The sequence below is a fragment of the Plecotus auritus genome (assembly GCF_963455305.1).
Source record: "Plecotus auritus genome assembly, chromosome: 10".
Classification (NCBI taxonomy): domain Eukaryota; kingdom Metazoa; phylum Chordata; class Mammalia; order Chiroptera; family Vespertilionidae; genus Plecotus; species Plecotus auritus.
In genome coordinates, this window is record NC_137785.1 from 46,716,586 (window position 1) to 46,741,509 (window position 24,924).

The following is a 24,924-nucleotide window of genomic DNA, read 5'->3' on the forward strand; positions in this document are numbered from 1 at the left end:
GGAGGTCCGATTCGATTCCCAGTCAGCGCACATGCCCTGGTTGAGAGCTCAGTCCCCAGTAGGGGGTGTGCAGGAGGCAGCTGATTGATGATTCTCATCATTGATGTTTCTATCTCTCTCTCCCTCTCCCTTCCTCTCTGAAATCAATAAAAATGTACTTTTAAAAAAGAAGAAAAGGAAGACATGCACCCCGCAAAAAAAGACCAATTTATAAAGTAAAAATTACAAAAGGCAAAATGTGATAAATGTTGCAAGAGAAGTATAAATAAAATGTTACACATAACTGGATATAACAACAGTAAACAAAATGAAAATACTAAAAGTAATGTTTTTCACTAGACAAAAAAACAAACACAAAAAAAAACCCTAAACATAAAAATAAAAACCCAAAACCTAAAACTCTAATAGTTTAAGCACAAGGAAATCCTTAGCCATATTTTTGTTGCTAAGTGGGTATGTCCTGGACTGGCTGGATACACCGGATGGTTTATTTTGGATCAGCACCCCAAATGATAAACTACAGACGGAAACACAATATTAACCAAGCACAATAGCTGTTCCAGGGGTCAGCAAGCACTCCATCCTGAACACCCAGTCACAGAGTCACCACTGGGGAATGAGAATGCCATCAAGTTTCCATATCTTTAAACACTTAGTAATTTTTTTTAAGTTGTACAAAAGAACTGCTCTTAGTAACTGCCAAGCTTTTGTTGTCATTAGGGATTTTCTGACCAAACTGACAGAATTAACTGGGTTCAGGAAGAGGAGAAAAAACAAAGATGGGTTCGTGTTCTTTCCCTCCTCATTCTTATATAACACATGACTAAGGAGTTCAAGAGTAGTGGATGAGAATTGTCAAAGTTCATAGAAATCAACTACTGAATGCTAAGCTACTGTGAAATACATTGCTCAACCCACCTCAAGTAACTGTATTCACTGATAATTTGTTTTATTAATTTTTTAATCCTCACCTGAGGATATGTTTTTATTGATTTTAGAGAAAGAGAGAAACACTGATGTGAGAGAGCAACATCAATCGGGTCTCCCATATGTGCCCCCAACTGGGGTTCAAAATTCCCAACCTGGGTATGTGCCCTGACCGGGAATCAAACCTGCAACCTTTTGGTGTATGGGACGACACTCCAGCCAAATGAGCCACCTGACCAGGGCTTGTTATTATTATTTTTTTTTTATTTTTTAAATATATTTTATTGATTTTTTACAGAGGAAGGGCGAGGGATAGTTAGAAACATCGATGAGCCGAAACCGGTTGGCTCAGTGGATAGAGCGTCGGCCTGGGGACTGAAGGGTCCCGGGTTCGATTCCGGTCAAGGGCACGTACCTTGGTTGCGGGCACATCCCCAGTAGGGGGTGTGCAGGAGGCAGCTGGTCGATGTTTCTCTCTCATCGATGTTTCTAGCTCTCTATCCCTCTCCTTTCCTCTCTGTAAAATATCAATAAAATATATTTAAAAAAAAAAAAAAAGAAACATCGATGAGAGAGAAACATTGATCAGCTGCCTCCTGCACACCCCCTACTGGGGATGTTCCCGCAACCAAGGTACATGCCCTTGACCGGAATCGAACCTAGGACCCCTCAGTCCGCAGGCCGACGCTCTATCCACTGAGCCACACTGGTCAGGGCTTATTATTTTTTTAAATTAAAATGTCATGAAATTAAAAGTGGAACAATTTTAGCATCAATATAAAAGTGTAATGAAATTATAACCTAAAAAACAAGTAAATATCCGTGAGGCCATACTGACATAAATAAGTAATTCAACAAATGAATGGGGGAGAAGGGACAGCTCTTACAGAAGAATTCCAATTAATAAATGTCAAAGGAATGAGAGAAATAGAAAATAATCATTAGAACACTACAGTAATAATTGTTGTAGATGAACCCCACTGATGAATACCAAAATTAGTGAAAAGTTTAAAGAGTAACAGGATATTTGCAATCTCAACAGAATAAGAGACAAATCCAAATTGGTAAACATCCCACAAAATGATGTAGATGACTCAAATATGCTCACCACAATAAAGTTATTAGTTAACACATCCATCACCTCACACAATTACAATTTTTTGTCTGTGATGAGAACATTTAAGATCTCCTCTCTTAGCAACTTCCAAGTGTATTCTGTAGTGTTGTTAACTACAGTTACCATGCTGAATATTAAATCCCCAGAACTTATTCATCTTACAACTGGAAGTTTGTATTCTTTGACCACTGTCTTCTCATTTCCCCCACCCACTTTTACTTCATTCCTAATGAGCAAGAGTAATTTGAGGTGTTGGAATAATGACAAAACCAAAGTACATTGTCATTCTACAGGTATCTACAGTTAATTCAAAAATTCCATGACAAATATTCTGGTCAAAATATATTAAGGCAATATTATAAAGCAGCTTTGGATATGTGAAAGTTTGTCCTTGAGATTGATGGCCAATTTGTGTTAATATTAGCTTGCTGTAATCAGTAAGAGTGCTTATCTTGAGATTATATTTATCTTCATGCATGCTAAATCCTCCTCTCTCTCCTGGAGATTATTCTAGGAAAGGAGAAAGATTCACCAGTATAGTTAGTACACATGAATTACAGGGCTACACTCAAGAGAGCCTAAGTAAATGACAATATTTAGAGGTTAAAAAAATAGCTATTAATTTCAAGTGTATTATGTTCTATCTCTCCCTGCCCCACCACACAAGTCCATCCAGAGTGTCCTATGTGCAAACACTAATCTAAAAATAGGTAATGTATAGAATTTTAGAGCTAGAGGAGACCTTAGTGATAATTCAGTACAACCTGCTCATTTTTAAAAATGTTAAACTGAAACTCTAAGAAAAATGAGGCTCAAAGAAATTAGAAAACTTCTTCTAAGTCACAGTCAGCCTGTGGCAAAGCCTTGGCTAAAAACCCATGTCGTCTTCTTAAATACATCGTGCCTCACCACCTCAACCAATCATCTCCCTTTTCTTGAAAGTGTAGTATTGAGAACTTGCTGCATGCAAGTAAACTAAATAAAATATATAAAAGCCTTCCTTCCCCCCCTTCCCCCCCAAAAAAAGACAAGCAGACAAGGTGGAAATGAGCGAGTCTGGATGGGATTATAGCAGAGACAAGGAGGAACATGAAACGTTGAGAGAAATGTAAGTACTGGTAGTTAGCAAAGGCTAGACTCGTGTAGGATTCAAGGTGAAAAGCAGTGATCTGCGGTTGAAAGGTCGTTGATATTCAATTAAGTGTTATCAGACACTGGAAAAGATAGTATTGGCTGTTATGGATTATTTCTCCTTAAGGAGCTACCAAGGTAAGTACAAAAGGATACAAGTACCTTAAAAACTATAAAAGACTTTTCCCTTAAAGCAGAGCTTGAGATCACTACTAAAACACAGGTCAAAAACTTCATAATAGATACACGTATACTTTTATTTATTTCTTTTATATTTATATTTTTCAAGATAACTTTTATCTTTTTTGTTGTTATTAGCCTCACCCAAGGATATTTTTTCCATTGATTTTTAGACAGAGTGGAAGGGAGGAGGAGAGAGAGAGAGGGAGAGAGGAGGAGAGAGAGAGAAAGAGAGAGAGAAACACACTGATGTGAGACACGTCGACTGGTTGCTTCCCACATGCAACCCGACCCAGGTGGGACCAAACCTGCAACCCAGGTACATGCCCTTGACCAGGAATCAAACCCGAGACTCTTTGGTGTGCAGGCCGACACTCACCACTGAGGACGTGGGCCAGGGCTAAAGATAACTTTTGAGTAAAGAAAGGATCTCACTCACACATCACAAACATCCCTTCAGCTGTGAGCAGGTTAGTATAAGAGGTGTATTACAGGGCTCCTGACCCCACGTGATAACATATAGTCAGGAAAAATGGGTTGTCTCTGTGCACTACAAAGATACATGCACAGGTTATCTCAAATTTGGCCTTAGCCTTAATCTACAAATACAAGTAAAACAAACAACAATAAAAGCCATATAGAAAATCTTTTTCAATTCAACTGTTTCTTTTACATTTCAAGTTTATATTGAAGAGTAGCTAAAGAATGATTAAATAGTATTAGGATCTTTACATTTGAAATGGATAATTAAACCACCTTAAAATAAATATACACACACCAAACAATTGGGTATGTACTTAAGGAAACAAAAGGTTTTAAGAATTTAAGGGAAACCAAGTTTCCCTCCAAAGTATCCTAGAATATTACCCTAAGCCTCAGGCCAATGAGTATAAGATTTCTTTCTTTTATTTCATTGCTCTAAAACAATTTTTATCCTTGTTGTTTTTTTAATCACAAAAGGAATTGGGTACTCTGTAAACATTGTCATATTATATAAGTATATAATATGCATACATAGTGGATGAGAGGGCTCTGTAAAACCTCTCTAAATGACTACTGTGAAAACACAGGATGCTCTCCTATACCTACCACCATTAGAATATATCAGGTATGTACATCTATAAGCATCTATATTAATTTTATAGTATAATAATATATTCCCGTATCCTATAAAATTATCCAAAGTAAAAGAAACTGTACAAACAGAACAATATCCAGGGAAAAGGAAACTCTATTTAATTTTTTTTCTCTTTATTTAATTTTATACACTTCCCTATTGATTGAATTATTTTCGGGGGTTAATTCTCACCTGAGGATATTTTTCCATTGATTTTTAGAGAGAGTGGAACGGAAGGGGGAGAGACAGAGAAACAGCGATGTGAGAGACACATTGATTGGTTGCCTCCTGCATGGGCCCCGACCAGGACCAGGGATCGAGCCTGCAACCGAGGTACATGCCCTTGACCAGAATCGAACCTGAGACCTGAGAGCTGATGCTCTATCTATCCATTGAGCCAAACCGACTAGAGCTGACTGCATTTTTAAAAGTACTTGATAATTTTGTGAAAAATGAAGATGTCACACTTACCAAAAATGAGGAAATTACAAAACTCCAAAATTTCGCAGTGCATCTACTATCATGCTAAACTTTTAATGTTCTGTCCCCAAATGTTACACATTTTCCTAGTTATGTCGCTAACTCAGAATCAGTAACATTTGGGATGAATTCTAATCATAGCTAGCATAGTAGTTAGAGTGTAGGGTTCCTATTAGACCTCCACTTATTGGACTTTGGACATTGGGCAAATCTCAATACCTCAAGTTACTTACCCTTAAATGGGGAAACAACAGTTCCACCTTCACAGGGCTGTTATGAGAATTAATAAGATGTAAAGCACTTGGAATAGTGTCTAGAACACTGTAAATGCTCAATAAATGTCAGATACTATAATCGATCCATTTTTAAAGTAGTAGTATTAATTGTAGTTAAATATGTTGGAGTGCATGAGGGAGATGAGAGACAACTGATCAATGTTTCTCTCTCTCCCCCTCTCCCTTTCTCTCTCTCAAAAACCAATAAAAATATACCCTTGGGTGAGGGTTAAAAAGAGTAATATTTTTCTAAAAAAAAAAAAAAAAAAAAAGAATCAACTAATGCTACATGTAACAACCAAGAATTTCAAAAACATGTTAAAGGAAAGAAGTCTTATACAAAAGAGTGCCTACTGTATGACTCCATTCCTATAAATTTCAAGAACAGACAAAACTAATTTATGGTGAATGAAATCAGAAAAGTAAGGGTGGGGAAAAGAATTGACTGAAAAGGGCAATGAGGGAACCTTCTGAGGGTGATGGAAATGTTCCAGGGCTTAACTAGTCCTATCTAATAAAGAGGGAATATGCTAATTGACCTTCACGCCGTCACAAAGATGGCGGCACCCACAGCCAATGAGGGAATATGCTAATTGACTTTCACACCTCAAAGATGGTGGTGCCCACAGCCAATGAGGGAATATGCTAATTGACTGCCACGCCTCCAAAGATGGCGGCACCCATAGCCTAAAGATGGTAGCACCCAGTCCCCTCAGCCCTGCCGGGCTAGCAGGCGTGCCTGCCGCCGGAGTCCCCCAATCCCTTCAGCCCCCCAGCCGCCCAGGGCCAGCCCGAAGCACAGGCAAGCCTCAGATGGCGGCTGCCCAGCCGCCCAGGGCCGCCCGAGGCTCAGTTAACCAGGGCTGGCCGAGGCTTTCACTGCCAGCAGTGGCAGCAGCAGAGGTGTGATGGGGGTGTCACTTTACCCTGATCACCGGGTCGCCTCCCGCCCCTGAGGGCTCCTGGACTGTGAGAGGGGGCAGGCTAGGCTGAGGGACGCCCCCCCCCCCCCTCTAGTGCATGAATTTTCATGCACTGGGCCTCTAGTAAAAATATATTTTAAAAAATAATAATTTCATGGCAGTATGCTAATGCTAAACAAGATAAGTATTAACTTCTTTGCAAAAGAAATTGATTCCCGACCTTGTCAAAATATTCCTAGCATCTAAATTCCTAAATCACCAAGTAAATTGCTTAACAATAGCCAACACAGATAAATATTTATGCAAACAATTTCCACATTTCTCCTGTTTTTCCACTCTAGAAAGGGCAACGAGCAAGAGATTATTTGGCATCTAAGTCCTACATTTTGACCTTTCTTTGAAATATTCATTGAGATAAGTCTTGTCCTCATTCACTAAAAAGCAATGAAGAAACCTCAAGGTACACAATAATCAGTGACAAAATTAACTGCAATTGAGATGGCTCAATATTTCTCTCTTCTCTAAGTGATCTTTTTCCGTTTGAAGAAAAAGTTCATTTAAAGAGCTGCCTTTGTCGGCCTCAAGGAGATTAGTTACTTGTTATAATGAAAGGCGGGAGAGCAAAAGCTGATTTATCTGCAAATCTATAACATAAAATCTCTTATCTGGCACTTTGTGCATCTCTATCACAATAGTAATGTTCACAATAAGGTATTAAAAATCCTGAGTTTCCATAGGAATGATCAAAGAAAGATTCAAGTATATGTAAAATAACATTAGTATTACAAGTAATTTGATTATATTCTAATTCTCTGACAATCCATGTATTTGTATATAGTCAATTTATATTAACTATAATTCTTCATTCTTTCATTATCTCATATTTATAATTATAAAATATGAGAACTGGAAGGCACCTTATTTTTAATAGATAAGAAATATAAGGCTTGTAATGCTGAAATTATTTTTTCCAAGGTCACATTAACAGCTAATGGCCGTCAGAAATGCTTTGCTGTATTTTTTCCCAAGTATTTTGTCCTTTCATGCTTCAGTTTGGAACCAAAGCACTTTTGGAACGAGAAGACTCAGGTAGTTTCTGTAACTACATTCTGAGGGATAGAGATACCTTAAGGAGCCTAAAGACTTCTTTTGAGTGAGACCCACGCACAGAGGAAGTAGGAGGAAATATGAGAAATAAAAAGAGAATAGTGGGAGTAAACCTGTAGGTGGTAGAGTAATACAAGGAAACTAGATTTTCTTTCTCTCAACCACAATCTCTTTAGAAATAAGCAGAGGAAAAACATTCTTTCTGGGGAGAAACCAAGATGGCGGCACAGGTAAGCACCTAAACTGCTGCCTCGCACAACAATTTCAAAACTACAACTAAAAGACAGAACGGACACCATCCAGAACCACAGGAAGGCTGGCTGAGTGGAAATTCTACAACTAGAAGGAAAGAGGAAAGCTCACGAAGAATCAGAGGAGTGGCAAAGGGCTGAGGTACGGAGACACACCCAGAGAGGAAGGGCGGCTGAGTGCCTGGCTGACTTTCTCTGGCGGGAGGGGGAAGGAAGCCCCCGACTGCACTGAACCCCAGTTCCGACTGCACTGAAACCCAGTTCCGGGCGAAACCCCCATGGACCCAGGCTCATACAGGGGGAGTCTGGACTGTCAGGTAAAGAGAAAGGCACATGGAGACTCGGAGACCCAGGGGAGCCGCAGCGGGTCTGGAGGCGTGCGCGCGCGCACACGAGTGCTCTCAGAGAAAGCTGAATGCAGAGGTTGCTGCAGGCATTCCCTAGAGGAAGGGAGTCGGAAGCTCCTGACTGCACTGAACCCCAGTTCCGACTGCACTGAACCCCAGTTCTGGGCGAGCCCCTGGGGACCCACGCTCTTACAGGGGGAATTTGGACTGTCAGGCGGAAACTCAGGGGAGTCGTGGAAGGCAGGGGTCTGGAGGCGCGCGCACAAGGGCAGGGCTGACGGGAAGCCAAGACTGTCTGCTCCGCCCTGAGACTCTGCCCCATCCAAGCTGAACACAGAGGCTTTTGCAATTTTGCAAGTCTAATCCTATAAGGCTGTCTCTAGCACTGAACTTCTCCCAGCGTAGACACAGCTGATCCTCACAGCCAACTGGCCTGGAGGTCAGTTCCTCCTAGTGATGCCCACAACAATCAAGACTTAATTACAACAAGGCTGTACACACAGTCCACAAAGGGGTGCACCAAGAGTGTCCACCTCAGGTTAACTGGGGAGGCCGACCCACTGGGCCATATAGGAAACCTAGCACACAAAGCTACCCTACCAACTCAGGGAAGCAACGAAAATGCGGAGACAAAGAAACAGATCACAAATGAAAGAAATGGAGGAAAACAAACGACTGGATATAGAATTCAAAACCACTGTTATAAGGCTTTTCAAGAATATCCTAGAAAAGGCCAATAAATTTAGCGAGACCCTCGAGGATATGAAAAAGGACCAACTAGAAATTAAACATACACTGACTGAAATAAAAAATATTATACAGAGACCCAACAGCAGACTAGAGGACCCCAAGAATCAAGTCAAAGATTTGAAAAACAAAGAAGCAAAAAACACTCAACCGGAAAAGCAAAAAGAAAAAAGAATCCAAAAATTTGAAGATAGTGTAAGAAGCCTCTGGGACAACTTCAAGCGTACCAACATCAGAATTATGGGGGTGCCAGAAGAAGAGAGAGAGCAAGATACTGAAAACCTATTTGAAGAAATAATGACTGAAAACTTCCCCTACCTGGTGAAAGAAATAGACTTACAAGTCCAGGAAGCGCACAGAACCCCAAACAAGAGGAATCCAAAGAGGACCACACCAAGATACATCATAATTAAAATGCCAAGGGCAAAAGACAAAGAGAGAATATTAAAAGCAGCAAGAGAAAAACAGTTAATTACCTACAAGGGAGCACCCATACGATTGTCAGCTGATTTCTCAACAGAAACTATGCAGGCCAGATGGGAGTGGCAAGAAATATTCAAAGTGATGAATAGCAAGAACCTACAACCAAGATTACTCTACCCAGCAAAGCTATCATTCAGAATTGAAGGTCAGATAAAGAGCTTCACAGATAAGAAAAAGCTAAAGGAGTTCATCACCACCAAACCAGTATTATATGAAATGCTGAAAGGTATTCTTTAAGAAGAGGAAGAAGAAAAAAGTAAAGATAAAAATTATGAACAACAAATACATATCTATCAACAAGTGAACCTAAAAATCAAGTGAACTAAAAATCTGAGGAACAAAATAAACTGGTGAATATAATAGAATTAGGGGCATAGAAAGGGAGTGGACTGATAATTCTCAGGGGGAAAGGGTAAGGAGGGTGCAGGAAGAGACTGGACAAAAATTGTACACCTATGGATGAGGACAGTGGGAGGGAGGTAAGGGCAGAGGGTGGGGTGGGAACCGGGTGGAGGGGAGCTATGGGGGGGGGGAAAGGAGAAACAATTGTAATAATCTGAACAATAAAGATTAAATTTAAAAAAAAGAAAAAAAAAAGAAAAATATTCTTTCTTTTTTTTAAATTTTAATTGTTGACACTATTGCAGGTGTCCCCTCTTCCCCCTCCCCTTTTGCCTACCTCCACCTAGCCCCGTCCTCCTCCTACCTTGGCCCCCACCACACTACTGGAAAACATTTTCATTGTCAAAGTATGTATGTAAAAAAAAAAAAAAGTATGTGAAATATACATACAAATACGGCTGTCTGATACTATCTACCAGATCTGGCTGCTAAGAACCAGTATTGCAACATTTAAAATGATTTCATTTCTTTATTTTCCAGTATAAATGATTAATACTAATATTGTGAGTACTGTCATTATTCTGTATTCTAAAATGAAATTAACAAATATAAAAATCAACTCTATGACACTGTAAGTAGACAAACATCAATATTAAAATATTGGTGAATACTGATATTCAGAAATTCACTTTATTTTGTTGTTTTCCTGCAGAATTTATTTGCCCAGAGCTAGCTTAATTTTTTTCAATTACTTTTACTTTATGTTCATTGTAAAAATAAGTGCAATTTTATTCTAGTATGTAATTGATAATCTTTGAAGAGACTAATACAGAATAGTTACTCTTTTTTTAAAAAAATATATTTTATTGATATTTTACAGAGAGGAAGGGAGAGGGATAGAGAGCTAGAAACATCGATGAGAGAGAAACATCGATCAGCTGCCTCCTGCACACCTCCCACTGGGGATGTGCCCGCAACCAAGGTACATGCCCTTGACCGGAATCGAACCCGGGACCCTTCAGTCCACAGGCCGACGCAATATCCACTGAGCCAAACCAGTTTCGGCCAGAATAGTTACTCTTAGTACTCTAAAATAAAGTACAGATTACTAGTGATTTTCTAAAAGGTAGACTGCTCTCATTGCAATGAAAACAGCCAACAATTTAAATACCTTTACTAGCCAACAATTGCAGCAGAGTAAGGAGGCAAATCCAAGACACTCTGTGTTCAGTGAAACAGACTGTGCTTCATTTGAGCATACATTTTTTTGTAAAGGTGGATATAGTTTGAATGCTGCTTTGCTAAAATTGATGTTTTCCAAAAGTAAAATAACTTAGTAATGAATTAAAAATGGAAGAGCTGCTCCCTGCAGGGTAGTTCAGTTGGTTAGAATGTCCTCCCAATATGAAAAGGTTGTAGGTTCAATCTCTGGTCAGGGCACATACAAAAATCAACCAAAAATAAATGTTTGGCTAGCCCAGCCAGATGGCCTAATGGTTCAGTGTTGACTATGAACCAGGAGCTCACGGTTTGATTCCCATTCAGGGCACATGTCCCGGATTTGGGCTCAATCCAAGGCAGGGGTTGTGCAGGAGGCGGGCAATCAATGATTCTCTCTCATCATTGATATTTCTATCTCTCTCACCTTCTCCCTTCCTCTCTGAAATCAATAAAATTATAATAAAATAAAATGTTTGGCTAGAATTACAAAAAAAATTTTTATTTTGCATTACAAAGCAGCAGATAATGAACAAAATTGTTGAAAGAATATCTAAGAAATCAATTGTATCATTTTTACTAATAAAACATTAGTAAACATTTTCAAGACTCAGTGTTCCAGAGTCTGGAAAATCAGTTATTTGCAGTTTGAATATCACTTGCTAGTTCCCACCTCTGCCCTTCGGACATGACATGCCGTTCCCCTCAAAGAGAATACCTCCAACTTCAGGACCTCCCACCTCCATTCCCTGCCCCGCCCTTCTTTCACCTGAGCCAAAACACATTCCTAACATTATATGCTCCTTTATGCCAAGATCTCTCCTTATAATGTAGAAAATAATTTGGATTAATTTATATAGTTTATTAACATTTATAAACTCATTCTGCATACGTAAAAGTACACAGAGTGTTTAGCAGAGTGTGGGTACTCAATACGATTTGATTAATCAGCTATCTATTTGTGCCCAGCATGAAAAACCAGAAACAAAAAGACTGGGAGACATTAACGATAACCTCCAGACAGACCAAACAACACAGAATCCAGAGCACAAGTTCTTGTACATTAAGCCAATCATAATAGTAAATTAAATACTGCTGGTCTTTAGAACTTGCTAGTTTCTTAACCTAAACTGATCTATCAGAGAAGCAATCCGTTATCATGGTAAATACCAAGAGCTGTGGAGTCTGATAAATCTGAGTAACTACCTTGCCTTTACATCCAAGTGCTGTCACCTTGGATGAATTATTTAATCTCTCCAGGCCTCAATTTCTTCATATTTTAAAATAGGTGTGATGCTACCTGCCATACAGGTGACAATTGTGATAATACATGTAAAGCTTTGCAGCTATGTCATTATTTCTATTGCTTTAACTTTTTAAATTTATAATTTAGCTACAGAAATATTTTAAGCTCTATAGCTTCAATATCTACATTGTTGTAGTGGACATAAGTCTGCCTAGCCACCACCCCATTCCACATTTATTTCATATTGTGGTGAGCCTGCCAATTTCAACATACCAGGAATGGACACGTGACCCAGGCCTAGATCATAGTCTCCATCATCTTGGAAATAATGACAGGTCCAAGGGGCAGACAAAGCAGAGCTACTCAGAGACTGATATATGGGTACTAAAATTATTCTTTTTTAACAGGGTTACTAAGTTAGGGCCCTGTATTCCCAGAACTGCCGGCACCATCTTAGCTGACTACACAGAATTAGACTCCACAGCAGGAGGTGTTGCAGCCAAGATAATTTGAGCCTTTGGATCCCTCTGGACCTAAACCTAGATCCACTCCCACTCTGAGAAGTTATATGTGGCAATACATTCCACTTCTGCTTGGTTTGGTTTGGGTGTCTGCAACCAAAATAATTCTTACTAAAAAAATTGTGTATGTCTATTTTGATAGACGATGCTTCTTCTCTATCCCAATCTAATTTCAAGGCCTACCTGTGAGCTCTCCATATTTTTGTTGTCCTCGTTATAAAATGATAATCATAATGCATACTTGCAAAGTTGCTTGAAATTCATATAAAAGTGATGTTCAAAATGTACTAAAATAAATGCTGGGAATAACTATGGAGTGTCAAGAGTTTTTGAAAAGTTCTAGCTCACCTGTATCCAAGCAAATTTATTCTTCTTGCTTTCCTTTTACAGCTGTCTATAAAGTTTCTATATATCTTAACATGGTAGTTTCTCATTTAATCTCTAATTCTGTCTCCTGATGTTTTTAGAACATCATAGTGGACATCTGCTGTTCAGGTCTGCCTGACATCCATTCCTCCTTCTTCTGGTAACATTACCTTGATTATCCTTTGAGAAACCCCCTCTGTCAGTCCATCTAGAACCAGGAGAGGTTGCCCTATTCCCTGGCTCCAAGGTGAGTACCTGATATAAGCCTGGCCAATCTGAACATCCTATAGCCCTTCCCACATGATTGGAACATAGGTGAGTGAGGTCCAGATTTCTGGCAGAATGACTGGGGAAGATATTACAAAGATATCAGTTTTGTTCATATTAATTTATGGGTTTAATACGATTTTAATAAAAATCCCAAAGGGTTTTTTTCAAAGAATGATAAGATCATTCCAAACCTTATCTGGAGAAATAAGTAAATATATCCGCCTGTTATTTTTCAGATTTTTATTGAATAGTTCACTTGAGTTGTCACATATTAAATGTTATAGGTACAATAAAGTGTGGTGTGTTATAAAATACTCAAATAGAATACAATAGAAAATCTAGAATGAGATGACAGAATATAAAAAAAATAAGTATATGTAAAAAAAGTACATTTCAAATCAGTAAGGCAAGGTCAGGGCATTCCTCAGTGGCAGACTACAGGTAGCATGTGTACCTGCCCACAGCACACTCACTGCAGGCTCACTAACTAACTAGCAAGCTTTCCTGCCCAACGCAGGCATGGCTTTAAATCTTTCCCCGCATGGCACGCCAGGCAGCCCCATCAATCTAACAGACAGTGCATGCAAGAGGATTAAGATTATTTGACAAGTAATGCTGAGACAATCAGCTATTTGAGAAAATAAATAGTTACATCTCTACTGCATGCCCACATGCCAAAATAAACTCTACATAGGTTAAAGAGTTAAATATAAAAAAATGAAACCATAAAAGGACTAGAACAAAACTGTTGCAAAAGATACTGTTAGAGTGAAAAACAGCAAAGCTCTGAGACGAGACATGAGGGAGTGAGAGCCGTGGTCCTGAGGCCTGGCTGCTCAGCTTTCCCAGGAGTTCTGAGACCTGTCTGTATCTTTACAGTACCTCCTCCATCCTCTTATGTGAACTAGCTTGAATGGGCTTCTGTGCTCTGAAACCAAAAGAGCCTTGAATAAGGAATGTGTATTATCATTTTTTCTTATACATCAACTCATTTTACTAAAAATAAATAAATTTGTGGTTTTTCTGAATCTCTTCTTTTTCTTTAAATCCTCACCCAAGGGTATGTTTTTTTAAAATTGATTTTAGAGAGGAAGGAAAAGGGGGGAGGGGGAGAGAAACACTGATTATGGATCGGTTACCTTCCATATGCGCTCCAACTGTGGATCGAACCTGCAACCTACGTATGTGCCCTGACAAGGGATGAACCTACAACCTTTTGGTGTACAGGATGACACTACAAGCAACAGAGCCACCCAGCCAGAACCTGAGTCTCTTTCAATGAACAATTAAAGCTTCCCATTTTTCAAGTGGGAGGTGTAACATTTTACACAAATGACAGGTTAGTTAAATAGAAAACAGAGGACTCAACTTTCTCATCTCTCCCATTCAGTTTACTTTCCATAAAGCATTTTAAGTAACTTGCAAATTCAAAAACAAGAGGATCAGAAGATGGTAGAAAGAAAAAATGTTGCAGAAAAGCCAAAGGAATTTAAAAATATCTGCACTTCACATATTCACACCTAGTTATATGTCAAAGCATTTTAACAATGTCTCGGGAGCCAGGTCACAGAAACGAAACCAGATTTGAGTTTTGTAACTCTTTTACTCTTCCCAAAAGGCAAATCTATGGACACCATAATCACTGGCACTTTGTTCATACACACAATTATTTTATGAGTTTTGTTTTTAAACTGAATTTGAACATAAAAATTGATAAGGGAATCAGTGTATTTTCCTTAGAACAAGACTTAAAGTAACTAAATCAACTGTATTTCTCCAGAGACAAAATTTTAAACTCACCTGAACACACCATAATTTCTCCAGAGGAAAAGTCAAAAGCTCATTTCTCTAATTTAGAGGAAAAAAAACAAAAACCAAACTCTTTAAAGGAAGAATATGTTCTCATGCTTTGTGACCCTAAAGTTTTTCTTCTCAGTCCCCATAGCCAGAGTTACACTGCCTAAGTGGTTTATAACAAAGCTGAATAGTATAAGCTTAACACCCTCCCCATTTTTCCATTCCCCCGCCTTCCACTGGTAATAACTAATCTTCTGGTGTCCCTAGATAGCAATCTCAGGGCTAATTCACTATATCCAGTCTGCCCCCACATCCTGTCATTTCTTTCTTTAAAACTGGCTTTCAATTTTCCACCCCAGTGTCTCTGAGGGATCCAATACCTGTGCTACCAACAGAGGTTAACTGCCAGAGATTCTCTACAAGTATCAAATCTTTGGGAAGTCAGAAGGAGACTGTCCGGGTGAGAAAATGTCCCTCATGGATTCTGCTGTCCCCTGGGAGAATCGCCTGCTTTAAAATGTTCCTTGAGGCCCTGGCCAGGTAACGCAGTTGGTTAGAGCATTGTCCCCATACGCCAAGTTTGTGGGTTCAATCATCGTCAGGGCACATACAAGAAGCAACCAATGAATGCTTAAATAAGTGAACAACAAATCTCTCTCTCTCTCTTTCTCTCCCCACCCCTTCCTCTCTAGCCCATCCTCTCTTTCAAAATCAATTTTTAAAAAATGTTTCTTTAATGGAATCTTCCTCTCTATTCCCAGTTCCACCGTTATTACCTCCACCCCCTTCAATGGTCATCGCCTCTGGCTTGGATTGCATTTCATTGCAACAGCTGTAGTGTTCCTACCTTTGGTCCTTCCTCCTTGCATTGCATCCAATGTATCCACTGCTGCCAACCAAAATTCTGTTCCCATCATGTCATTTCCTGGCTCAAAAATGGATTGCATCAGTTCCCTTCCCTTCTATCTCTTCTTTTCCCATTTAAAACAAAACAAAATAAAAAACAAACTACCACAAAAGTAAAATCTTCCTTGGACACTTCATTCAACTCTAGTTACCATCTTTGCTTCTTTTATTTTCCCGAGAAGCTTTAAAAAGGTACAGTCTACTCACTAGCTTCTGCTCCTGTCACTCTTCTGAAATAGCTTTTATGGGAACTCTAACACCTTGTTCTCTGATTACCAAACCCAACTCACTACTCTTTCATTCTTGACTTTCTTGACTTCTCTGTAGCATCTGAAGATACTGGTCACCCCTCCTTTGGAAACTCCTGCCTCCCTAACTTCCACTGTACCCTTTTCTCCAGACTCTCTCCCTACATCCTGGACTATCTTTCCTGCTTCGTTTTTCTCCACTTTCACTTGAAATGGAAGGGTTCTGCGGGCTTCCATCCTGGTTCTACTTTTCTTTTTAATTTGCACTCTCTGGATGATTACATCCACACATGGCATCAATTACCGCCTCTACCCTGACATCTTAAACCTTCAGCTCAGCTTTGACATTTCTGCTGACCACTAGTACACACCTGTACTTCAAACCGACTACTGGCCTTCTGCACCAAGAGGTCACGCAGGTTACTCAAATTTAACATGTCCCAAATAAAACTTCTTATCTTCACCCAAAAAACTAGTTCTTCCACTGTTCATATTGGTTTCATAGCTATCCAGTTTCCCAAGCCAGAAATCTAGGAGTTATCCTCCACTTTTCTCTCCTTCAGCTTCCAAACAATTATTTTTTTGTTTGTTTTAAATCTGAACCCAAGGACACGTTTATTGATTTGAGAGAGAGGGAGAGAAAGAGAGAGAAATATTGACTGGCTGCCTTATGCCTGACCGGGGACTGAACTGCAACTTCGGCATGTGCCCTGGCCAGGAAAATTTATGGGATGACCCTCCAACTGAGTCACATCGGCCAGGGCTTCAAACTGATCATTTAGACCTGCTGTTTCTATGTCCGTAATATTTTTCAGTTTCATACTGTCTTATCTAGTGTCACTATCCTTATGGTGTCACAACAGCCTTCTAACTGCTTTTTCTTACGTCTTGAACTCCTACATTCCCTCTGCCACTCTAAACTTTCTAAGACAGCACACCCTCATTTAAAACACTTTCTTACTTAAAGCACTTTAAAGCCTGAGTGGCTCCCCAGGCCTGAAACTTTTTATTTTATTTTATATTTGTATTGATATTTTTAGAGAGAGAGAGGGAGAGATAAACATCAATGTGAGAGTGAAACATCGATCGGCTCCCTCCCTCCCCCTGCATCTTCCCCACTGGGGTCCCTGCAACCCGGGCATGTGCCTTGACCAGGAATCGAACAGGACAACCCTTCGGTACAAAGTTAACACTCAACCAACTGAGCCACACCTGCCAGGGCTCCAGGCCTAAAACTTTTTAAAAAAATATATATTTTATTGATTTTTTACAAAGAGGAAGGGAGAGGGAGAGGGAGTTAGAAACATCGATGAGAGAGAAACATCAATCAGCTGACTCCTGCACACCCCCTACTGGGGATGTGCCCGCAACCAAGGTACATGCTCTTGACTGGAATCGAACCTGGGACCCTTGAGTCCACAGGCCAATGCTCTATCCACTGAGCCAAACCAGTTAGGGCCAGGCCTAAAACTTTTAACAGTACATACCCTTCAGTAAAAATGTGAGTCTATTATTCATTAATGTATGTAATGTATATTATAAAACCTATGAAGTATAGAATTCAAGAAAGAATGAGATAAAGATGAAATAAATACACAAACATACCTCTGATGAACTCATACTATCATTAGCTACTATATGTCTCAAAGTACAATATTCTCAGGGTGAAGTGCATTATTAATGATAATGTATTAATCCACATTTCACATAGTCTATTCAGCAAATTCATTTTTTAGGCTGACTTCTTGACAGATATGAGTACCTTGAAATGTGACAGAGTTCCTCCCAGGAGAAATGTCAGCTCTACCGCTGTGTTATTGTTTGTTGTGTTAGAATTATCTTCAATCCATGGTTTCTTTGTACAAATCTTTAAGCCACTTGTTCACTGTGTGAAGATTTAGTTAAAAGCAGATAATATAAAGTAAATCCACTCAATCAGACCCAAGTAAACTGCAATATGATAATAGCAGACAAATTAGTAAGGTCACCACGATCAGTTCCTCTGCTTTGTGAAGCTTCCACTCTTCCCCTCAAGACCTCACTTGTATGTTGAATGTGTAATAGCAGGTCTTATAAGACTGAGTGAGAGAATGAACCAGTGTCATCTACACATTAAATACTAATAAAGCCTAAAACCTTTTTTCAGTTTGAGAAGTAAATATAGGGTGGGGCAAAAGTAGGTTTACAGTTGTTTGTATGGAAATTAAGAAATAATAATACAAGAATAAACTGTTTTGCATACTCACAACTATAAACCTACTTTTGCCCCACCCTATATACAACCCACGTAGAGACCACTGCTTGGCACTGCATACAAGGCCCTTGGTAATTTGGCTTCTGCCCACCTTTCCAGCCCGCTCTCCAGGTACACACTTACCATACTTGACCATGCTTTACTTCTCTCAGCACACTAGATACTTATCACTTTCTTAGCTTTGACATGCTGTCTCCTTTGAGCTTCTATCTGCTTTCAAGGCATCATGTTCTCACCTCTTTTAAAGCACTTATCACAACCTGCTGTAACTGTTTCCTTACTAGCCTACAGGGCAGGGATTACTCCCAATTTTGAATTCCCAGCATTTACCATAGCACCTTGTTTGCAACAGGTACTTAATAAAATAAATGTTGACTGACAGAATGAAAAAGGTCCAAATTCCTCTGGCTGGCTTTCAGGACTTGCATAATCTGGCTCCAATTTATCTACCCAGCTTTATTTTCTTTCCCCAAGTCCATTCCTATTCTCACTTCCTATCATATGCCATGCTCATTTTGGTTTTTGCTCAAGTTAGCTCCTCAACTGGACTGCCTTCCATATAGAGCAGCAACCTGCCCTGCACGTCTCAGATCAAACTATCCTTTCCCCATGAAGTCATACTCAACTCTCCTGTCTCCCAACTTATCAGTCTCTTCAGAGAACTCCTGAAGAGTGAGTACTACACATTTTAGCAGTTACTCTCTATGTGGCATTTTTCTCTCCCCCATGTCAGTCTAAGTTTTGGATGCCAGGGACCACCTTCACCTTCTTTAGCACACTGTTTTCTTAAGAACACACTGCAGCATGATGATGCATAGGAGGTGCTAAAAGATCTGACTGACTGACTATAGGCAGCACAGTACAAGGGAGAAAGCACTGCACTGGGTTTTAGTCCAAGTTCCACCACTAATTAGGTGACCTGAAACATGGCACTTTAACCTCTCTGGGTCATTGATTTCTCATCTGGTGAAGATGAGACTTTACAACTTTTTAAATTCCAGGTAAGATTTTTCCTCTTGTCCAAAGGAAACTTTAAAATTTTTTCCTTTAAAAATCAAGAGAAATTCTGATACCTTTGGTAACTCACCTAACTTTAATGAACTTCAGTGTAATCCTCTGTAAAACAAAGATAAAACAGCCCGCCACTTCAAAGGACAGTGTAAAGGTCAGAAGAGAAAATGCAGATAAAAATGCACAGATAATTTAAAAATCCTCATAAAAATGTAAGGCATTTTAGTGGAAAATGTAAGCAAGCGACATTACTGTTGTTCAGTTAGGATAGTGTGCTAACCTAGCTAAGGAAAGTGATTGATTCTTCGAATGACCACTGTTCTATAGCCACTGGGTGAACTCATATCTTATCTACAAGTACAAAGACACCATGTGAGCACAAAGTAAAGTAACTTTTATCCCGGAAGGATTACACAACACAAACTATACAGGTTGAAGTTACCAAGTCATTAGTTGAGATCTGAATTAAAGCCTGGTTATGGTTTCTAAAAGTATTCTTAGAATTTTCATTATTACTCTGAGTTAGAATCAATAAACTTCTTGTATTTTGATAATAACTTAAAGGGCATATTTTAATATGAAGGGAACTCTATAATAAATAATCTGATTACAAAGACATAGCTTCTCATACAAACACATCTGTCTAATCATTCAAGTGAAACATAAAGAGGCTAGTTTAACAACAACAAAAACGCAGAAATACAGTGTTGGATGCAAAAACAGGACACTTTAGTTGTTCTTTAAGAGACAGATTAATGAATATACACGCAAAACCTCAATGAAAATGTAAAATGTTTTTTTCTAAGAAACTCTCAACTTGTCCAACATACAAAGAAAGTGGCAATGTAGGAATCGAAGCTAGCTTATTTTAGCAGCATAATAATGTCAGCATTATTTTTACATGTCCCCTAAAGTATACAACAAGCCATATTATATACGACACTCAAAATCTCAAACCATTCTAGATACAAAAATTATTTTCAATTTTGAAGTTAACTTTCATGCCAATCTACTTCCTCTACACACTTAACCATTTTCTTTTCAGTATATTCGATAGCAATACTTTAAGAACCATATTTAGGCAATAAAAGATGATTTCCCAACAATATTCCAATGAGGCTTTAAAAATATTGATCTTTTCTCAAATATCAAACCCTAAACTGGACACTTTATACTGTCTTCCCTAACTTTATCTGGAACACTTTTTGATGCATAGTCTAGTTCATATGAAGATCATTTAACCAATTTTATGGCCCTAAAAGCTTCATTTAGAAGCTTTCTGGTTAAATCCTATTTCTAGCATACAGGATACAGTAAATTCAACATACAATATCTGATAGGTAAGTAGTCACCCTTTATGCTTACAATCTGTATTATCTCTGCATATCTTAATATCAGTGCCAACAAACACTAGCCAAAACTACAAGCACAGTGTTAAGTTAATAGCAAGTGTTAAGGTTCTGAGTGGTAAGTGTGAAGAGGAAAAGTCAGAGGTAGGGAAAACTAAATGCAAAATTTAAGGATAAAAAGTTGGCCTAGACTAAAGGTGATAGAAAAACAGGAAGACAAGATTAGAGAAAAGGTGTTTGCATCCAAGAAATGCAAACTCATTCTTAACCTGTTCAACCTAAAATAATTCTTATCAAGTAAAATGGAGCCTCTTTTAACAATGTGTTATCCTGGCTATTCTGAGAATGTCTTTGTTAACTCAAGGCACATCTTCATGGCCCAGTCCTACTTTTCTCATTCACACTTTTTTGTGTGTGTGGTTTTGTTATCGTTGTTGCTGTTTACTGCTATATGCCAGTACCTAAAAAGTACCCAGCACATAAATTGTCAAATGAATAACAACCTTTAAAGGGAGGCATTATTACTATCCTGGTTTTACAGATGAGGAAACTAAGGTTTATCGAGGTGAGTAACTTGCCTAGGGGTAAAACCACTAGCCAGAAACAAACCTGTATCTGTCTGACCACAAAGTCCTCATTTGTACTCTTCCCTCACTGGGCAGACTACCTTCTTAATGCCTCTCACTGTGTGACGTGACTGGTAGCAGCTTTCCCTTCTTAGGGGAAGGCTCAATTCAAGCTTCAACTTCTTGGTCAACTTTTTCCTGGCCATCCTCAACCGCTGACCCCCACTATGTTCTTCTATAGATTTCTCCTTCCTTTGTGCTGTGTCCTCTTAGATTTTATTATCAGAGCCCTTTGCTGCACTTATTTCTTATCTCAACTTCAAACTTCCTGAGGGGCAGAAATTAGGTATCTTCAAATGCCTCTGGTACATGGCAGAGTTGAATAAAATGTTAGATGTATGAATGAATGATCCCTACAAATCCATGAGATAAATAGGAACCCTTTAACTCAGTTCCCTAACCACAGGCAGCCAGAGCCTATAGCTCTCCTTTGCTTGGGGGTGGCAAGGGCATGCCTGAAATTCCCTGCCCGTACCACAGAAGAGCATCACTGTGCTATGTCAAGGCAGCTTTTCAAGTTCTGAGACATCTAATGAGAGAACAATACAGTTCCAAAACTTTAAGAGCTAAACATAAATTCTGTCTTTTAAAAAGTGGCCTACCTGGATGGGATACCAGCTCTCAATTTAAATAGTTTGAATGGGTCAATCACTGTTTTCAGTGATTTTTGCTTATTCTAAGTAATTTTATTCTTATATTCCTTGGCTTGAAAGTGCAATTTTATTCTTCCCTCCACATATAAGGACAAAAAATGCTTGTCTTTTACAAACATGGGAAAGTAAAGTAGAACCTGTGTTAGGTAAAAAGGCATTCAGTAAATGTTATTATGCCACTGTTTGTAAACCTTCTAAAAGCACATGTGGCCTATTTTAAACTAATGAAAACATTTACTAGATGATTTTCATTTAGTTGGTATGAATACCAGGTTCAAATTATATTCAAACTGAAACTGGGTTTTTAAAAAAATATGGTGTAAAGAGTTGAAATGTCTGCCCATCACCACTGGGTACTACATAAATAGTACTGCATTCAATATTTTGGCTCTAAGAATTTATAACCAAATGCTTAGCTGGGCCAATTTAAAAGCACACAGTTAAGTTTTTTTTTATATACAAACCACCAAGCCTCAATCTATAATTTTACTCCATTAACACTAATTTCTTTTATTTATTTATTGGGGTTTTAACATTTGGTTAAAAAATTATATAGGTTTCAAGGGTACAAAACTATAATACCTCATCTGTATACTGCATGGTGTGCCCACCACCAAAGTAAAATCTTCTCTGTCACCATGACCCCTTCTTCTTTGACCCCTTTTACTCTTTACTACCCCACCCATGCCATGCTCCTTCCTTCCCTATGGTAACTACCATACCGTTGTCTGTGTCTATGAGTTTTTGTTTGTTTTTCTTATTTGTTGTTTTATTAACACTAACTTCTAAGCACTGTCTAGCTACATCTACAAGTGAAATATAAGTAAGATTTATAAAGAGGATATTATAATGTGGAACACTGGAATTTCACAACTGGAGCACAGTAAACCATATACTTGCAAACTATTATTTTCCCAAATATTTACCAGCTATTTTGAAAAAAAGTAAAAATCACTTTGCCAAGCAGGAGATACGGCTTCTCAGTTTGAGGATTGGTCCCTTCCTACCCCCTACTCCCTACCCCTTCCCTTTGTTCTTCCTCTGCCAGGGATACCCTCCTTAGTCATCTCTGCCTATGTCCTTCGCATCCTTGGAGACCAGGTTCAAGATTCAGCTCCTTGAAAAAGTCCTCCATGACTAATCCTGATTTTCACTAACTACTTCCTGACTTTACATTCCCTTGGCATTTATATATAGTTTGCACTACATAATTAATGACTTGTACGTTTTGCATTTTTCTATCATTTCCTTAAGTAGAGAACAAATAGACACATCATCTTTTATATTCTCTTCTATATTCGGCAGGCAATAAATGCTTCCTGAATGGCTGAATCACCAGTGACAGAAAGCCAATGGCTCAAAAACTTCTGAAGTAACTGGCTTTTCACATCACATTTACAATACAGATACTCTATCACCTCCAACATGCATGAGTCCTTCAAGGAGAGATTTAGTTTGCCTTTTAGTCCCATAAATTCACCACGAAAGATCCAGGTTACAGACCGCATACACAGGGTGTCTCTCCCCCCACCCCACAAATGTATACACTTTAACAGCTGATAGCTCAATTTTGAAAATGAAATGTATTTTAATAAACACTGCCTTTATAATTATTCAAAGTGTGTGTATACATTTTTGGGGACACTCTATATACTAAATAATCCTGGCTATTCAAACGTATCTTGCAATTTAACATTTCAGGCTTCTAAAAGCTTAAAGCCATGCAGCAGCATGCCTGTGAATGGAAGGAAGCTGGCACCAGCCTCTTGCAAAAGGGGCAAAACTCTGGTTGGCAGTGAATGTCCAAACACGTGAGCCTCCGCTGTTAAACAAGGCTCATTAACCACACAAACTTGCTGTTTCAGCTTTCTGGCTTCAAGGAAGTGCTATGATCTGCTTTGATTATTGTTGAGAGCCAATAATGGGTTAAATTCCCATAAATTAACCGGCGTTTTGGTGGTTTGCCCAAGCATACCGATGGCATCCGTGTGGGGGGATATATATATATATATATATATATATATATATATAATTATTATTATTAAAAAAAAAAACACAAAAAACCCGCCACCCTGAGAACCAGAGGAGAGTGAAGAAAGCGCTAGCCCGGTACTTCTCCGAAGGCGCACGGAGACCTCCAGAAGACGAGCCTTCGAAGTTCTCAGTGTCAGCTAATCGTGCATAGGCGGGGCTCTGGAGCGCGGCAGCTTTTTACTAAATCTCAACCGACTCTTCCTCGGGACTGCGAGCCACACTTCGGCGGCTGCCCAACTTTTCCCGCAAGAAGCATCAGTTTTTCCATCCTCAAAACCCCAGCACACCGGGTCCGGGAGAGCCGGGCCACCGGCAGAGGGGACTCGGAGGGGGAGGGAACGGTCTAGCTGCGCCGAGGGGCACGGGGCAGAAACAAAGTGAGCGCCGCCCGCCGCCCGCCGCGGCGCCGCCCGCTCACCTTCCAGCAGCACCTCCTTGCCCGCGCGCTTCAGCGCCTGCACGGCCTGGTCGTGGGTGGCCTGGCGCAGGTCCGTGCCGTTCACCGACAGGATGGCGTCGCCCAGCCGCAGTGCCCGGCTCTGGTCGGCCGCCAGCCCCGGGAAGATCTTGGAGATGAGGATCGGCATCCGGTTCTCGCGGCCGCCCTTGATGCTGATGCCCAGGCCGCCCGCCTCCTGCTTCACCACCCGCACCCGGCGCACAGGCGGCGACGCGCCCGCCTCCCCCGCCGGGCCCCGCGGCGGCGCGGGCGGGCTCGGGGGGCCCAGGCCGCGGCTCGGGCTCCCGGGCAGCGAGTCGCCGGCGCCGCCGCCGTTCGGGAGGCCGTTGAAGGCGGCCGCCGCCAGCCCCAGCGCGGGCTCGGGCTCAGCCGCCGCGGCGTCCCCCGTCAGGCTCAGGCTCTCCCCGCTCAGCTCGGCGACCACCCGGACCCAGCGCTCTCTCAGCAGCAGCTCCACCAGCCCCGCTTTGGTGGCCCGCGTCCACACCGCCATAGTCTGTCCCGCTCCCGCCGCCGCAGTCGCCGCAGCTACCCTCAT

General features: G+C 40.1%; 1 protein-coding gene across 1 annotated transcript in view; it reads right to left on the bottom strand.

The window, feature by feature from the left end:
- SNTB2 (syntrophin beta 2) overlaps positions 1-24,924 on the bottom strand; it is a gene marked incomplete at its 5' end in the record, with an annotated part of 93,919 nt that extends 68,995 nt beyond the window's left edge. The window contains one exon of the mRNA XM_080645659.1: positions 24,345-24,924. Coding sequence (XP_080501785.1) covers positions 24,345-24,924 — 580 coding nt within the window. The remainder of the gene's footprint in view (positions 1-24,344) is intronic.